This window comes from Neolamprologus multifasciatus, chromosome 10 (genome assembly GCF_963576455.1).
Source record: "Neolamprologus multifasciatus chromosome 10, fNeoMul1.2, whole genome shotgun sequence".
NCBI lineage: Eukaryota > Metazoa > Chordata > Actinopteri > Cichliformes > Cichlidae > Neolamprologus > Neolamprologus multifasciatus.
In genome coordinates, this window is record NC_140448.1 from 28,444,085 (window position 1) to 28,460,241 (window position 16,157).

Genomic DNA, 16,157 nt, shown 5'->3' on the forward strand with positions numbered 1-16,157 from the left:
CCATAACCTTCGCGAGGGCGTATAACGTAACTCCTCAATAATGTCAAAACGGACATCGAAATCTCACCTTAATTAGCGATTAAATAGCCTTGTTGCTGCTGTCAATCCCGGAATAGGTTTATTCCCCCGTTTTAATCCATCAGAAACGCTCACAATTCCCATCCACAATGTAGCTGTGCCATCTGCTAAAACATCGTAATCCGGATCATCACAACGACGACTTCGAGCTCACGTCCCGTTGTCTGCTATTTGTGTATTTTTTTTCTTAGTTTTATGTCTGTTTTTTCCCCTTAACAGAGCAGGGTGTCCCTTTCCCCTTTCTTTGTTCTGTAATCCAGTAAAATTGAAACTCATTCGCCTCCTGCTAATCCCAGCCCAACTCAACAACAGCATCTATTGGCTGCAATTTACATACAGGATTAACGGAGCAACCTCTGGAAAAACCCTCAGAGAGCAAAATGTACACAGAAAGGAGAATGTCCTTAAAAAAATAATAATAGTGAAACGCGCACATATTTTATTTAGACTGTGGCTATTTAAATCGCCGTCTGCCACTTGACAGCAACTTCACACATTACTTTGTGCTTTAAGAAATCCTTCATAGACTGCGTGTAGGTGCTTTGATGCGATAGCTGCGCAGTATCCAAATTATTTTTAGGATTAGGATCTGTCCAAAGTGGATCTACGACAGCTACATGGATCTTGTGGCCGTGGAAGTTATGCCATAGCTGCAGTGATTGCCCAAAATAGCTCATGTCTGTTTGATATAGGGCAAAGTTCAGATCCTAGAGAAGAGGTGCTTTTCTTTTTTACATTTCCATGCAGGTGTGGAAATATATGAATATTTAAGAATAGATTCTTACAAAATGTTTTAACCAGAATTAAAATATAGTCCCCAAACCTCAATATGTAAAGTTTTTCTGCTTCTCTAGCTCCACTGTGATCTGCATATTGTAGAAATGAACTGAATTTATAAACTATAATCCCAGTCTTGGCCATCTGTTATGTAAACGGGTGTGAATGTTTAATTAGTCTTAAAAAAAAAAAGTCAGTTTTACTATGACCTTTTAACAGCTGTTGTGAGGTCGTTGGCTTCACTTTAGCTTTAGAATTGATTTTTAAAATTTGAACTCTTATTTTTGTTTTGCTCCACGGTCTGAGACATCAATATCGCTCTGATTTGCCAGTAAGCTAAGACCCAGCTTGACCCCTCCGGTCAGCAGGATCAGGTTATCAGTCACAACAAATGGTAATGAAACCAGTTTTAGGTTTTATGCCTTACAAAGTCTTGTTAGGTGCACTGGACCATTAGAAGTTTAAAAGTAGAAACATGCCTGTTTAGCCATTAGCTGTTAGTCTATAGTTGCTGGTTTTAAATGTAATTGTTCCCAATTTCTGCTTGTTTTCATTTTTGTTTTAGTTTCATTGGACTACTGATGATCTTACTTCATTTTATTTCTACTGCGTTTATTAATCTTAAGTTGTGGTTGTTTTTTTTTTTTTACACTTTTATTATTTACATCCAGCTTTTTATCTGGTTTTACTCAAGGATTGTGCTAGAATGTCTGTTATAGCTTATGCTTTGAAACATGCTATATAAATAGCTGCACTTTATTTAATGTAAAGAAAAAAGGAACCAAGTAAATCCAAGTGTAACTTTTTACTTGGTTCCTTCTTTTTTAAAACGCACAATAAATTGATTGGTTACTTTATTATATTAAATATAAATAAAATTGTTTGTATAGCTTTATTAACATTTAACGTAATAAATGGTGAAACTTAGGTTTACTTGGTTATTTTTTTTGATGCACTGGTTACTTTATTACATTAAATAGACATCAGCATGCAATCGTTTAACTCCTCCAACCGTCTTAATACCAAGTTTGGTTATACGTGCCCCGTAAACTAACATTAGCTTGACACCCCATCTGTGAGGAAAAGGGAACGTTTCTTATAAAAGTACTCGGACCATTACATTTTAATCATAAGTTATTTACATTAAATCCATGGCAATCTCACTAGTTTCAGTTACTTTTCCTCTTAACTGCTGTGTTCAACTCTGTTTCACCAAGAGCAAAAATGACATCTGTGCCTCATCTATGCTGTGCTTTACAAATAAGTCACTTCTTACTTATTCAAAATGTCACCTGCATAACCAATCGGCCCTCTAGCAGAAACTGGGACATGTGGATAAGCCCTGACATTTGCCAAGGCCAACAAATAAAACTGATATATCTGGAAGCTAGAAATCGAGAGATTGTAAATTAGTGTGCAGCGTCTGGATGTCTCATCTCCACCGTGTGGCAACTTTTCCCTCATGAAGGATTTATTGCCATCTTTTCTCGCTGATATCGCTGCGTTTTATTTAATGGCAAATATTTAGCCACGCACATTATGGTCATTGGCTGAATCTCCTAAACCGCCGAGCCCCTAAATCCGACACCACCGCTTTAACCCAGCTCTGCAGAAATATTCCGATCTGCTGCGCTTGGTCTCAAAAACAAACATGCTGAAAGTCGTATAAGCATGAAAGGGTGTGAAATAAAACACCAGCAGCCCTTGCCTGCATTGTTAATATTTAATGACTCAATCTCCAAAACCATCGCAGCAATACTCCAAAGGGTATGAACCCTCCAGCTGAAAAGGCCATGTACAATATCCAGTGGAAAATTCAGGTTTTATTTGAGCTGACCAGTGCCTGCCCTGCATGTGTTCTCAGGGGACACTACTCAAGCCTTTCTGCACACCCCCACCCCACCTCTGTGTAGTGTCTCCTGTGAAGCAATAGCAACCTGTGACCAACTACAAACAGGATCCCCCCTTAGTTCAGTTTGACAAATGGATAAAAACAATACTTGGAAGACTTAAGAGTATAAATGTTAGAGGCAAATGAAATCCGGATGATTTCGATCCAGGGAAGGATGAATGTAACTTCCCACATTCCCACACTGTTGTTTGGGTTTTAGCTCCTGGGAAAGCCCTTCAGAAGACTTCAGAAAGGGTCAGTAAAGAAATCCAGGGCCATTACAATGGGCTCACACTGTATTTTGTACCATATATAGTAAATTAACACAAAGCCACCGATCAGAGAAAGAGATGTATTGATGCGCGGTCAGACAGTTTTAGACAATGGAAAAAGTCTGAAATGGTTCACTGTATTTGTACTACAAATGTCCTGCAACGTCTCCCAGGTTCGGTCTGCACAATGAGTCCACTGATGTGTAAATGGCTGAAAAGCTTAACAAACACCTTAAGGGAGGATTGGTAGTAACATCATCACCATCAGTCCTGTAACAGATGATGCTCTTCATGCGTGTTGGCGAGGGAGGGCGGGGTCTTCCAAGACGGGAAGAGGTTGATTTTGTATTTTATCCTTGGATCAGAAATGACCGTTAAAAGAGCTCCAGTCAACATTTAAACGACCAGACTGAACCTAACTTTGTGCTCATCGTGCTTCTACCAGTATACGTACATTAAGGCGCTTTGGGACCAAATGGTTCTGAGGAGCTACCTGAGAACTTCATAACTTCAAGGGCATTTTTCCTGTTTGCTGCAAACAAATGTTGACCAGGCGGTGGCTGTAGAGGAATAGAAATGATCAGTTCAGTAAAGCACGTCCTTCACTGTCCTTATATTCTGTTTACATTGGGCTTATTACACTTTTCCTTATACTGTTATCATGGTGACTGCTCATATTAAACATGGCCAAGCTTTCAAACGCTCAGGTCAACATCCAGCACTGTGCTGGATGAGTACATACTCGGTCTGCAGACAGGACAGCATTGCTTTGTACTATTCTTCCACCTTCTCTGTCATCTTCTCCTATATTGCAACAAACTGTTGCTTTTGTATTTGTTCAGTGCTCATGTTCCTTTTAAAAACACAAAAAGTTGAAAAGTGACTGTAAAAACTGGTTATTTTCACAAAGTTGGTAGCAGAGATGCTTTTATTATAGTGTAAATTTGTAGTTACTATGGCGAGTGCCCTGAGATGACTTGTTTTGATCTGGTGCAGTGTAACTAAAATTGAGTTCAAATGATTCTGGATTAAGGGTAATGTTTGCTACCAATCCTCATCAGATATCAAGCAAGGTGAGACACGAGTCAAACTTCCTTTAAAATAAAAACAAAATCAGGCCATCAGCTCACGTACAGCAGACAGGATTATTACAAAGCCAAGGAGCAAAATAAAAGTAATAAATAAAACAAAGCGACCGAGACCCAGTTTTTCTTCTCGTCGTCCATCAGTCTTTTTGCTTTCTTCGTCAAAATTCAGCGCAGTCATTCAGACTTCAGCGAATGACAAAACTTCAACTTGTAGCTTCAAATTTTCTAACTAATGTAAAGCATCAAAAGTTGCCACACTGCCAGTTCTCAGCAGTTGTTGAGCTGATAATCTCTTCACGTCCATATCTCTTTCTTTTTCTTATTTTTTTCCTGTTTAAAGTACTTTTAAGTGGTCTTCATGATTGGCTAATAGGTGCTTTCTGTAACAACACATATATTCACTTGAGACAGAGATTCGCTGTTTTGGTATTAACTGTAAACTGAAATGTTTCAGGCGTCCACCGCAGCATCGGGAGACACGTCGGACCAAACTTTGACGTTTCTGGTGTACTTCAGCACGTCCCAGTTCACTCGGGGTCACGTCAGCGTCCCACTCTCATCGCTTCTGCTCATATCAGTGTTGTTCCTAGGGAAGGAAACGTAAAGCATGTCTTCCTTAAAATGTATTATTTTTTTATTATTAAATCAATGACTGAAAAAAGCAAAAGGAAAGAATACCAACATCTTGAGCGCTGTGTGACTCCTGGTGGTGAATTCCATTAGCCGAATTTGCACCGTGGACCTGGAAAACAGTCATAAATGATCATTTTAGTCCTGTTCTTGGCCTGATTAGACATTAGAAGGCCTGTTCAGGTGACCTGGGTTGTAACATCTTAAAACAGTCTTAATAGCTACCATTTGTAGGAGACTGATGGGATTTGGCACCAGAAACGTTCTGGTTCTGGCTGCATGCATACAGTCTAGGTGGGGATTTAAAGCGTGATTGCATTTGCTGCCTGCAGAGGCCTTTCTGTGGAGTGTTTGCACGTACTCCCTATGTCTGTCTGGGTTTATTCCCCAAACACAAACTAGCTGTAGTATGGATATGTGATTGTGTGGTTGCATGTTTCTCTATCTTGTGTTTTTTAAAAAAAAATTTTACCGGGCTTTTTTCTGGATTCTTCCGCATGGCCTGGACCAGCTGGTCGACTTGTTGGTTGTGCTCTAAGGCGTTCCTCAGGGCTTCCTCAGTGCTGAGCAGCCGTTGGCGCAGACGGGTCACCTCCGAGTCCAGAGCCGAGGGGTCTAGCATCGAGTACCGCCGGTGGTCAGGGGAGGATCGTTCCCGACCCTGAAAGAACCGCACAAGCTAACTGGTAAGTAAGTTAAATCATCCAAACTGTATTAGGTTTATGGGTTTTGTATATATTTCTTTTGTTTTTAACGCACTTCAAGTACTTTGTAGTGAAACGAGTGCAAAGAGCAGGCTTTTATTACCCATTTTACAGGATTTACATCATGTAGTTTACATGAAACTTTATACATGTATTTAAATCGTTATAATCTGTTACTCTAATGTAGATAAAGTCATGATAAAATGAATCGATAATACTCAAAGTCATACCAATCTATTCTTTAAATGGCTCTATTATTATCACTTTAACCTTCAGAGCAATCTATTGACTTTTAGACAGTACTCTGTGGACACGACATAAGTCAGATCCAGATCAAGCTGAAATATGGATTAGGTCCTAAATCAATCCATTAGTGGGTGAGCAAATTATTTTCCAGGAAATTATTATAAAAATTCAGTTTGACAAATTCTACGGGCAAATTCAGAAATAAGGCTAAAATTGACTTTTTGTGGAGAAGGTACACATGTAAGCATGAGTGTTACCTTATTTAAGATTCCCAAATGCTTTAATGTATTTGATAAACAAAAGTGTACATTATGCCCATCTTATAAAAAATGTTAAAAATTAAAAAGTTATTTTATGTATTTATAATTATAACTTTCCTTTAGAAGGAAAAGCCTCTGTAGCAGGTGCCAGAAATGTTTAAAACATATTTGTAACTGAATTTAACTGCAGGAAAAAACCCAAAGTTTAAAAACTGTTTTGCTTTTACAAAATAAAATAACAGCATGTTTGCTAGTTAGAATCGCTCACCTGAAAAAACAGCTCTAATACTTTCTGTTGCCCTTGAGAAGGCTGATCAATTTGTGAAAACAGTCCATTGTTATAAGTTCAGTTTTGAACATGAAATCTCAGGCAGGCAAGTGACTGTATTTCAGTGCAAATTACCAAACTATTTCTTTACCTGACAGAAAGTCTGGTGTCTTTATTTTAAATGAAAGATTAAACCTTCACAGTGTTAAACGATCTTTCCAGGGAAAGTTGAGCATGCTCAACATCCAAATTTATAAAACAGACTGAAATCGAGGCGATTTCAGTATGAAAGCTGGTTACATCCAGAAATAATGCTGTAAAGTCATTCATGTGAGATAATGAAATGGGAATAAACTAAACATACTAACAAAGCAAACTTCTCCTCATCATCATCATGAACCCAAAACCGTCTTTACAGCAGACCAACATGGACTGAAAAGCACCTGAGAATCTAGGGTAGGTTCACACTAGGGCTGTGACCAAAATCTCATATCCCTTCCCATACGCCTCTACAATGCCCACTCACACCCTGGGCCATCTGACCTCAGGAAATCACATGATAGGGTGGGGCTAGGTTTCCCAATGAGCTCATCTGAAACCCTGGCTGATTGTGACCTACACCCGTTTTCACACCTTGGCTCATGTGATTAGGTAGAGGATCATTAGGGGTCTATTGTCCCTCTTGGGGGGGGAGAGAAACTCCCACAGCGCTTAAATCTGGGACTCTCCACCAATTGACACTAGAACTGAAGAAGCTTCTCGGATGAGAGGTGAAACGTCTTCAAGCAACTTAAAGAAGTCCAGACGCTTTTCTTTCTAAGCTCCTTAGACTACAATGACCTAGATGACTGAGAACCTTCACCGACATCCCAATTTTTCTGGTCTGTGTCAGAATTTTCATAACGAAACCATGTCCATGCTACAGAGGTAGCCCCTCGTTTAGGACTAAGGATTTGTTTTGACTGGTCTTTCTGTTTGGAACTACCTGGTTCTGCCTGATCTTCACTGGCCATGCTGGTATTCTCTGTGCCTGCATCCTCGTGGTGACTGTAAACGCCATGTATAGTTACTACTTGTATTCATTTGAGGTAATTTGTTTGTTGCATATTCTGAAATTTGAGGTTTGAGAATAATGTAGTTTGTCGTCATTTCAGTTTATTTTGAAAAACCTCAACAGGATCTTCAGCTTTATTGTGAAAGGTTTATGTGGAAAATAAACAAGCGGAGCCACACAATGGTTTTACCATCGTTGTTGCTGTCATATCGAACAGCCCTAGTTCACACTGAATACACTGATAAAATTCTTTATTAGAAAACTAGAAACCAGCGAGTTTATTGTCAGTAAATTATCATCCAGGTTATCTTAAGTAAGGCTTTTCAACCAATGTTTATATTTCATATGCTAAAAGAAATGTGTGCTTCATAGTTGGGACCACTGAACCTGTGAAAACAAATGTATAATCACACAAATCATAGGCCAGGCTTATCAAGGTGCTGATTCTCCTGTATTTCTAAACTTAGTTTTCAACATTTTTTAACATTAATTTAAATAACAAAAAAGAAAATACTCAAAATGTGGGACCGACATGTGGTTTAGTGTTGTCCAATCATTCCACGGTGCTGTGTTCTCACCAGTAAAAGCAGTTTTTCTCGCAGCGTCTTGATGTCATCCTGAAGTTTCTGCTCCTTGACCTTCCACTCAGCCTTGTGGACCTCTCGGCTCAGGTCTTTGTCCATATCCCGGGAATGACGATGTGATTCCAGGAGTAACACCCTCAGCTCATTCAGACTCCTGTGATTTAAAAAACCACACACAGAGAGGGGAAAAGTTGCTTTGTGTCTGTTTCTGGTTTCCTGACCTGCAGAAATGCAGTAAGAACTGGACTCCTCAGAGGTGGTAAAAGCACCACAGTTTCGCTGTCAAGGATTATATGAATCACTCAGTTTGCTCAGACCTTGCTCAAAGATCATTATTATCCAAAAGCATTCACAATATGTGAATATGTCAGGCAGACAGGCCGGTGGGAATAGCGTAGGCGGCGCTGCTCCTGCTACTTACTCCAAGTATACATCATCTTAAGTACACTGGCTGTTTGCCGACATACTTGCATCAGTAAACCACATTTACACCAGGGAACAGTTTTCTGTACCTTTGCACTGCATGCTAGCCAAAGGTTTTAGCAACTTTAACATGTTTCCTGCACTCGTGGAAATATTTCATCTCATCATAACACTGTTATTTTCATCTTTCTAAGAAGCGCTCCGGGTGTTTTCTCTGTAAGAACATCTTTTCCGTCTGGTCTAATCAATACATTAACAGATTATGTGCTGTGGTGTAACGTGAGTCTGTTGCTAAGAGGTGTGTGGCAGGTTTATGAGGTGAGAGATGCATCATTATATCAAAAGTCTGTTCAAAGCCTGTTTTAAAGTGAAGCAGGGCTGTGGAATTAATCTAATTTTATTTTCAATTACAATTTTGGCCTCCAGTGCTCATTAAAACAATTACAAAACTATTACCGCGCCACATTTCGCTTCACCGAGGCGCTCCCGTTTTATCTTTCACTGCAACCCCCTTTTTCCCAAATTCTACCAAGCTGTGACAGACTTGGTTCAGTTTATTTTTTAAATAAGTTAAATTTTAATCAACATACAAAGACGTCTACTTATAAAGGAACACTTTTTAAAGAGTTTATTAAAATTTTGATTTAATTAAGTCTATCAATGATCTGAATATTGACCAAAATAATTAGAATATTTCCCATTAAGTAAAAAGTCAATTTCATGAAAAGTTGCTTGAATTTTTCATGATTAAAGGAAAGTCCTCCATGATTACTGACAGTACACCTCAGTCACCACAACCTGCAGCTCATGCATGATTCATGGCTCCTATTCTGTGATATTCTGTGTGGTATTTGAGGGATTAATCTTATCAGTTTCCTCAGATTAAAACATTTTTCTTGTTTGTTTGTTTTTTGTTTTGTTTTTTTAATTAATTTTTTTGAGTCAGCGTACTAGTTATGTGTCCTGTAGAAGTATAAACTCCCTGGCCACTTCAGTGTGATGCATTTAGGCATGGTGTCTTTGACCCAGGTGGGCTGGTCTGAGTACTTCAGAAGCTGCTGATCTACTACTCTACTTTTCCTCGACTACCAACTGTAGGGTTTACAAAGAATCCGTGAAGTGAGCAGCAGTTCTCCGAGTGAAAATTCTCTGATATCAGAGCTCAAAGGAAAATGGCCTGACCGCCTGAAGGTGATAGGTGGGCAACAGTAACTCAAATAACCACTTGTCACAATCAAGAAGAGCATCTCTGAACACATCGTGCTTTAAACCTTGAAGCAGATGAGTTACAGCAGCAGAGGACCACTAGGTCCCACTCCAGCCTACTAATTTTGCACAGGCTCACTAAAATTAGAAAAGCGCCGCTTGGTCTGTTCTGAGTTTCGATTTCTGCTGCGACATTCAGATACATATCCATCCTGCATGCTACCATCAGGTTGCTGATGTTGGTATGACAGAGTGGATGATATTTTCCTGACACTCTTTGGGTCCCTACAGTTGCTGATCATGTCCGTACCGATTACCCCTGTAATGCAACAGGCACCATGCCCCAAACCTCAAATCATCTCAAACTGCTTTCTTAAACTTGACACTGATTTCACTGGGATGTGGTGGGATTGTATCATGAATGTGCAGCCAACAAATCTGCAGCAGCTTTGTGACGCTATCACGAACCGAAAGTCTCTGAGCAATGTTTCCAGCACCTTGTTGAATCTGTGTCACGAATAATTAAAGGACGTCTGAAGGCGAAAGATCCAACCTGGTGCTAGAAAGGTGTTCCTAAAGAAGTGGCAGGCGAGTGTATGTCACATGCTGAAATACCAGCTTTATCATTGAGGACCCTAATGTATACCCAACTCTAATTAATTAGTGCGGTGGTTCACTAACATCATAATCATGAATAATGTAGGGACTGCATAATGTCAGAATAATGGAAAACAACTTTTTCAACAGCGCTGCAGAAAAACACATTTTCTGAATGGCTTAATGAACAAAGGAGCGACCCTGCGCCTCTGCAACGATGCACTGACTGCCTTTTACACTTGGGTGGTTAAATAATGACCATATTAAGCAGAGTGGGGTGTTTTTGGACAGTGTGCACTAAAGGACTTGGATGTTTTGTAACTCTACCAGACTCTTCAGTATAGAGAGGTGGCCATCTGGCAGGTCTTTGTTGGAGATGAAACTTCAGCCAGCTGCTCTCAGTGACTTCAGGCACCGCTTTAAAGGAGGTGCAGAGTGGCCGTATGTGCTGGCACCAAGTCAGATATTTTCATTAAGCTTCTGACGGAAGCACGAGCGGTCATCCATCACTTTAGAGCTGCGTCGGTGTTTCTGCTTTATCACTGGGTCGAATGATGGTGTGAAATGTAGAAAAAGGTCTGCGATTCATCTCAGACATTTTTTGTTACTCTCAGGTGAAAAATGAAAATCTTTGCTTGCAAAATGTGTGTATATATACTTACTATAAGGCATGATGCATTTTAACATAGTTCCAATATGGATTATGAAACAGGTTATAGCTATTGGTAGTTTCTAGAAACTTCTTTGTCTTCTCCAGAAAATGGAGAATATACATCATAAATCAAAACCTCTTAGTATCAGAGTAACTGCAAGAACAACTGGATGAAAAGCAAAAAGGAAGGAGGAGCAGTGCTTCGAGGTCATGCAATAAAATCAGTGGTGGTGTCTGCATGTCTAATACAACGGTGTCATCCTTCGCTGCTGTTATTGAGAAAGTGCTGAGGCAGAATGTCAAATCAATACCGTCTCCGTGTCAAATTACCTCTCCTTCTTCAGCAGCTCCTGGCTGATGCTCACCAGCTGCCCAGAGGCATCATGGGATTTCTTGGTCATGGACTCTAGCTCCGCCTCCACGCGCGTCTTCTCCTTGGCCAGGGCTTCGGCTCTCTTCTCCCCGCTGCGAACTTTGCCCTCCAGCGCTAAAAACAAATCGAGAGTTTGCAACACTAGTTATTAAGAACTTTAACACAGCTGTGCTAATCAGAACTGTGATCATAAAGCACTCAATTAATGCTATAAATGCATTTTAAATCAGATCAGGCGATCACATTTGGGAAGGATTCTGACAAATTTCTATATGCTCACTTTTAATTCTATGCCTGCAACGAGCTTCAAAAAAGAGGCACGTTTACCTCTCTATTTCATCAGCTCTTCCTTTCATAACTCTGAAGCTTTTTTCCCACTTTTGTTCAGTGCAACTCGTTCAGCTCAACAGTATTTTTTTTATTTCAATATATAGTAGGTTTTCAGTAGTTGCCATTATGGTGATCAGGTGAATGAGGGACAAACAGCTTATTTCTGTGAGATGTTTAATGACACTGGGAGGGAGTCAGAAATCCTGATATCCAGGCTCGTGTCATAAAAAACTCTGTGAATCACCATAAACCAGTTTTCTCCATCAGGTAAGTAGTTTCCCAGTCTTTTTTGTGAAATTCTACTGAAATGCTGAAATCTTGCGTTTCTGTGTGGGGGTGGCTCACAACTTCTTGGGTGTAGCCTTGGCAGCAAATGAGCTGCCCTCCCTGCTTTGCTCACAGCTGTTTGATTAAAAACAAGATGAAAATGCGTTTTATAGTTGAATGTTGAACTTGCAAAACCTACATAATCGTCTCAATACAGCGGTGATGGACAAAGATGTTTCAGTTTAGAAAGTGCCGAATGTTGTTCTTAAAATGTTTATATGCCCACGCAGTTCATTTCAAATAATGCTGCACTTGAGATGTCTGCCATTTCTATTCATCTCTGAAACACCCCACGTTTTTCTCAGATGATGCCAAGCGAATAAGTACCGACGCAGGCATTATTATTACTTTAATTCAATTCAGTTTTATTCACAAAGAGCCAAATCAAGAGGATCAAGGCACTTTGTATTGTAAGGTAAACACGCCGCAATAATAGTGCTTTAGAAATTTCAGATCTCTCGCTGCTGATGTCTAACGCTCATTTCCCCTTAACATCTTCAAAAATCAATTTCTATTTCATTCTTTAAATCTGGAAACAAGTAAAGAAGGTCGTCTTAATATTAGATCTAAACTTTGTGCAGTTTTTGTTTGAAAATTCTTACAGTTCAGGGTCATCACCGATGACCTCAGAGTTTTAAAAAAAGAATAAAAAGAGACGACTACAACTAGCCTTCGAGTTTTATATTTTTCTTTTCTCGTTTTAAATTATTTACATTCATTCTTCAAAGTGTGTCAATTTGATTATCTGAAGTACATAAAGCGTGTGTTTGGGTGCTTTTGATGTGATGAAACTTATCAAAAGATTTTTGGGTGACGATCAAAGAGCGTAACGGTGAAGAACACGTTCCCCCGCGCGATGAACTCGGCGTGACTGTCGGAAAATAAAGCCTCCAGTCGCCGCACAAACATGCATATTTATTTATTTATTGAGAGAGAGCTGACAAGTTCTCAGTTTAAAACCTAAACTTGAAGGAAATGCTGCAGGCAAATATCAAGCTTCGCCTCTCTTTATCCTGAAACGAAACACCTGTACGTGAAAGACACAATGCCTCTGCAGAAACTCAATATTTCAGGATATCTTGTCACAAAAGCGCTGAAAGAACAAAGACATCGGCGAGCTCGGAAAAGGGCGCTGCGCGCTTGTTTACCTCCGATTTGTGATTTGAGGGCTTCAACCTGGGAAGTGAGAGTAGAGACTTCTTTTTCCCTTTTCAGCAGCTTCTCCATTGTTTCTGCAGAAAAACAACATAACAGCCATGAGACGCCTCGCTCACAGAACGCGCCGATGATCCAAATCAGTGCGGTGATTTGTGACTGGAGTGCCACAAAGTTTTCCACAGTTTTGTGTTACTTCCTTATCTGTCACTTGGCAGGATACAGTGAAATCCTATGAAGTTAGTGGACAGACGCCCTTGTGTACCAGAAGAGCTGCGATTTTCTCGAGCTTTTTAGCCATTAGACGCTTAAGTGAGATTTATGTAACAAGACAGAGGCTTGTGAGGTCTTTATTTATAGGAAATCTATTTTATTTCACAAAGACATACGCATAATGAGTACTGGTCAGTATTTAGTACCTCGAAATACATTATAACCTCATATATAGGATATTTTAACTTGACATATTTTTGACCAGTTTAGGGAACTGATTTGCTTCCTATTTTTTTTATTTATTTTTCTTTCTTAAGCTTGATTCCACTGTTATTATAATTATAATTATAAGGCCCTTTTGTAACCACTAGCCATTTAGCTTAGCTTAGCACAAACAGTGGAAATAACTAGCCTGGCTCGCTTCAGCAGAGCAACAAAATCCACATCCATCATCTCATCTTTGCTTGTATGTGGAAATGACTGTCTGGTGTTTGTGTTTTCATGTGTTCCCAAAATAATGGGGAAAAAGTAGGGATGCAACGATACCAATTTTTTCAAACCGATACGATACCGATACTTGGATCTGAGTACTTGCCGATACTGAGTACAAAAAACGATACTTCTACCACACACACACAAATGCAATGAATTGGAAGACAGGTTTTATTTTATTCTCTGCCGATAAAAAAATAAAATCGTAATAAAAATGACCACAAAAAAAATTTCAAGTGAAAAATAAGCACTTCTGTTAAATTATTGCAGAGTCTCCACATTGTAATTTAACAAAATATCACTGAACTACTGGGCACTGTCTCGAGCTTTCAGAATAATAAATAAACACTTCTGTTTGGAATAAAATAAATACAAATTAGGTTTGAGAATAAAATAAACTTTTAAATTATTGCAGAGTGTCCAATTTCATATCGCGGCTCGAGTATGCTGAGAAGACGGTTCAATCCTATGTTTTCCACGACCGCCATTGGCTGGACATCCAGAGCGATAAAATGAGTCAGAGCCTCTGTTATTTTAACTGCCCGTGGATTTTCTCTTGACATTTTTCATCGCTTTTCCAAAACCTGAGTTAAAGTTGGCTGTTCCGGTCCACACTGCTGACATTTTGTTTAGCCTAGCTACAACAGCCTCCAGTTTCTCTTTTTTATCTGGAGCCGCCAGTCTCACTCGCCTAACCCTGTGCCTGTTTAGCGCGGGATGTCCCCCTAGTGGCCAATCTAAAAAACTACAACAGAAATGACAAGCCACCCTCTGATTAATGAAATAAGTTGGTATCGGTTCATGGTATCGGTTAACTTTTACGAGTATGAGTACGCACACATTTTACAGTATCGGCCCCGATACCCGATACCAGTATTGGTATCGGTGCATCCCTAGGAAAAAGTGTATCTGAATGACAAAAACTACCAGAGCCTGCCGAGTAGTTGATGCTTAACTCCCAGAAATGTGTTGGACTAGTCACAAAACATAAAGGTGTTTTTATGTTGACAAAAACTACAAGATTAAAAGGGAATTAGTGGTGAAAAGCAGATGGAAATAGGCAGAAGTGGTCTCTATACAATATTATTTTTAAAACACATTCTCAGGAGCAAGGAGGGCGGCATTATTCCTAAAATGTTGAGCTCTTTCTTTAAAGTTGTTACGTCCCTTTTTTTTTTTTTTTTTTTTTTTTTTTTTTTTCTGCCAAGCTTTTAAATTTCTTCTCATCTCTCGAGTGCATACATGGGTAATATGACGAGAACAATGGGAAGTAACACTTTGGGAATCACTGGGAAGTAAGAACAAGGAGCAAAAAGCACAAACGTGATTAAACTAAGAAAGCAGATCAGCTGAAGTGTGTGCGATTGGTGTGCTTTTTTTCTGTAGTCGGGATTAAGATAAACACAAACATACCTTCTATGTTCTGTTTTAGCTTCATCTTCTCATCTGAAATTTCATTGTCTTCTATCACCTGAAAGAGGAGAAAGTGTCAGGTGCTGAGTTTGTATCTAAACACTGCAGGTGCCTCTTTCTCCTCAGCCACTCACATTAGCATCATTAGATGTGAAGCGCTCGGCCTGGATGGCCTGGAGCTGGTTGGCCGTCACCCTCAGCTTCTCCTCGAGTTTCTGGATCTCTTCTTGGCTCGCCTCCTGAGCTTTCTGCAGAGCCTGGTAGTCCGTCATCTGCTTCTCTGACAGCTCCAGCCTCTCCCTCAGCTCCTCCGCTCTTTTGTTCTGCTCCATCTGAAGCGTCTCCATATCTGCCAGCCTCTGCTCCGCCTTCTGTAGCTTATCTGTAGCTGCCTCCAGCGCGTGCTTTCCACTTTTGGCTTCCAATTCAGCCCTCCATGACTGGTTGCCTTCAGCCAGCTGGTCTTTGGCCTCCTGCAGACGAGCGCAGAGGTCCTCTCGTTCCTTTGTCAGGATGGCAGCTTCAATTTTATGTTTGGCCTTGAGGTTCTCCACCTCTAGCTGGTGCTCCATCTTCAGGCTTTCCAGGGTGGCTCTCAGCTCTTGGGTGTCCTGCTCTTGACCTTCTGTAGCGGTATGATTACTGCTCAGTGTTGCCTTTAGTTCCTCCAAGGATCGCTGGTGGTCACTGACTAAAGTGTCAAATTTAGCCTGCAAGAGAAAGTGAGAAAGATCGCAGTTTTTGGTCATACTTGCTGCATTTGTGAAACGAATCAATTCAAATCATCTAATACCCATTCAGGGGATAATGCAGCCCAACGATTTAACATGCATGCTTTTAAAAAATTTGAATAGTTATATCTAATCTCATTGTGTGTGATTGTGTCTGGTTGTGCAGACGGCTTGGTGCAGTGCTGCAGATGCTCACTGGTCTGTTGTGGTGAAGAGAGCTGAACTTGAAGGCAAACCTGTGGATTTATGAGTCACTAAATTGCCAAATGCATTCACTCATCCATCCATGTCATTGAATTCAGGTGTTCTAATCACTCCCATGGCTACAAGTGTATAAAATCAAACACATAAGCGTTCACAAACATTCGTGAAAGACTGGGTCGCTCTCAGGAG

General features: G+C 40.0%; 2 protein-coding genes and 1 long non-coding RNA gene across 7 annotated transcripts in view; 1 reads left to right on the top strand and 2 right to left on the bottom strand.

The window, feature by feature from the left end:
• Nucleotides 1-1,481, bottom strand: part of gtf2ird1 (GTF2I repeat domain containing 1) — a 42,842-nt gene extending 41,361 nt beyond the window's left edge. For 2 of the 3 annotated variants that reach the window (XM_085173748.1, XM_085173747.1), the window contains exon 1: nt 68-1,480. The gene's annotated coding sequence lies outside the window, so the exon portion shown is untranslated. Of the gene's footprint in view, nt 1-67 lie in introns of all 3 variants that reach the window. The other variant, XM_085173749.1, reaches the window with a different exon arrangement.
• The window catches only part of LOC146510442 (uncharacterized), a 30,538-nt gene that overhangs the window by 7,381 nt on the left and 7,000 nt on the right, over nt 1-16,157 (top strand). The window contains exon 2 of the long non-coding RNA XR_014876311.1: nt 5,248-5,422. This is a non-coding gene — a long non-coding RNA (uncharacterized LOC146510442). The remainder of the gene's footprint in view (nt 1-5,247; nt 5,423-16,157) is intronic.
• Nucleotides 2,565-16,157, bottom strand: part of clip2 (CAP-GLY domain containing linker protein 2) — a 55,881-nt gene continuing 42,288 nt past the window's right edge. For all 3 annotated transcript variants that reach the window (XM_085173743.1, XM_085173744.1, XM_085173745.1), the window contains 8 exons: nt 15,168-15,743; nt 15,034-15,091; nt 12,909-12,992; nt 11,061-11,217; nt 7,847-8,006; nt 5,209-5,397; nt 4,789-4,848; nt 2,565-4,692 (listed from right to left, as the gene is read on the bottom strand). In XM_085173743.1, the coding sequence (XP_085029869.1) occupies nt 4,681-4,692; nt 4,789-4,848; nt 5,209-5,397; nt 7,847-8,006; nt 11,061-11,217; nt 12,909-12,992; nt 15,034-15,091; nt 15,168-15,743 (1,296 nt within the window). In that variant the 3' untranslated portion in view covers nt 2,565-4,680. The remainder of the gene's footprint in view (nt 4,693-4,788; nt 4,849-5,208; nt 5,398-7,846; nt 8,007-11,060; nt 11,218-12,908; nt 12,993-15,033; nt 15,092-15,167; nt 15,744-16,157) is intronic.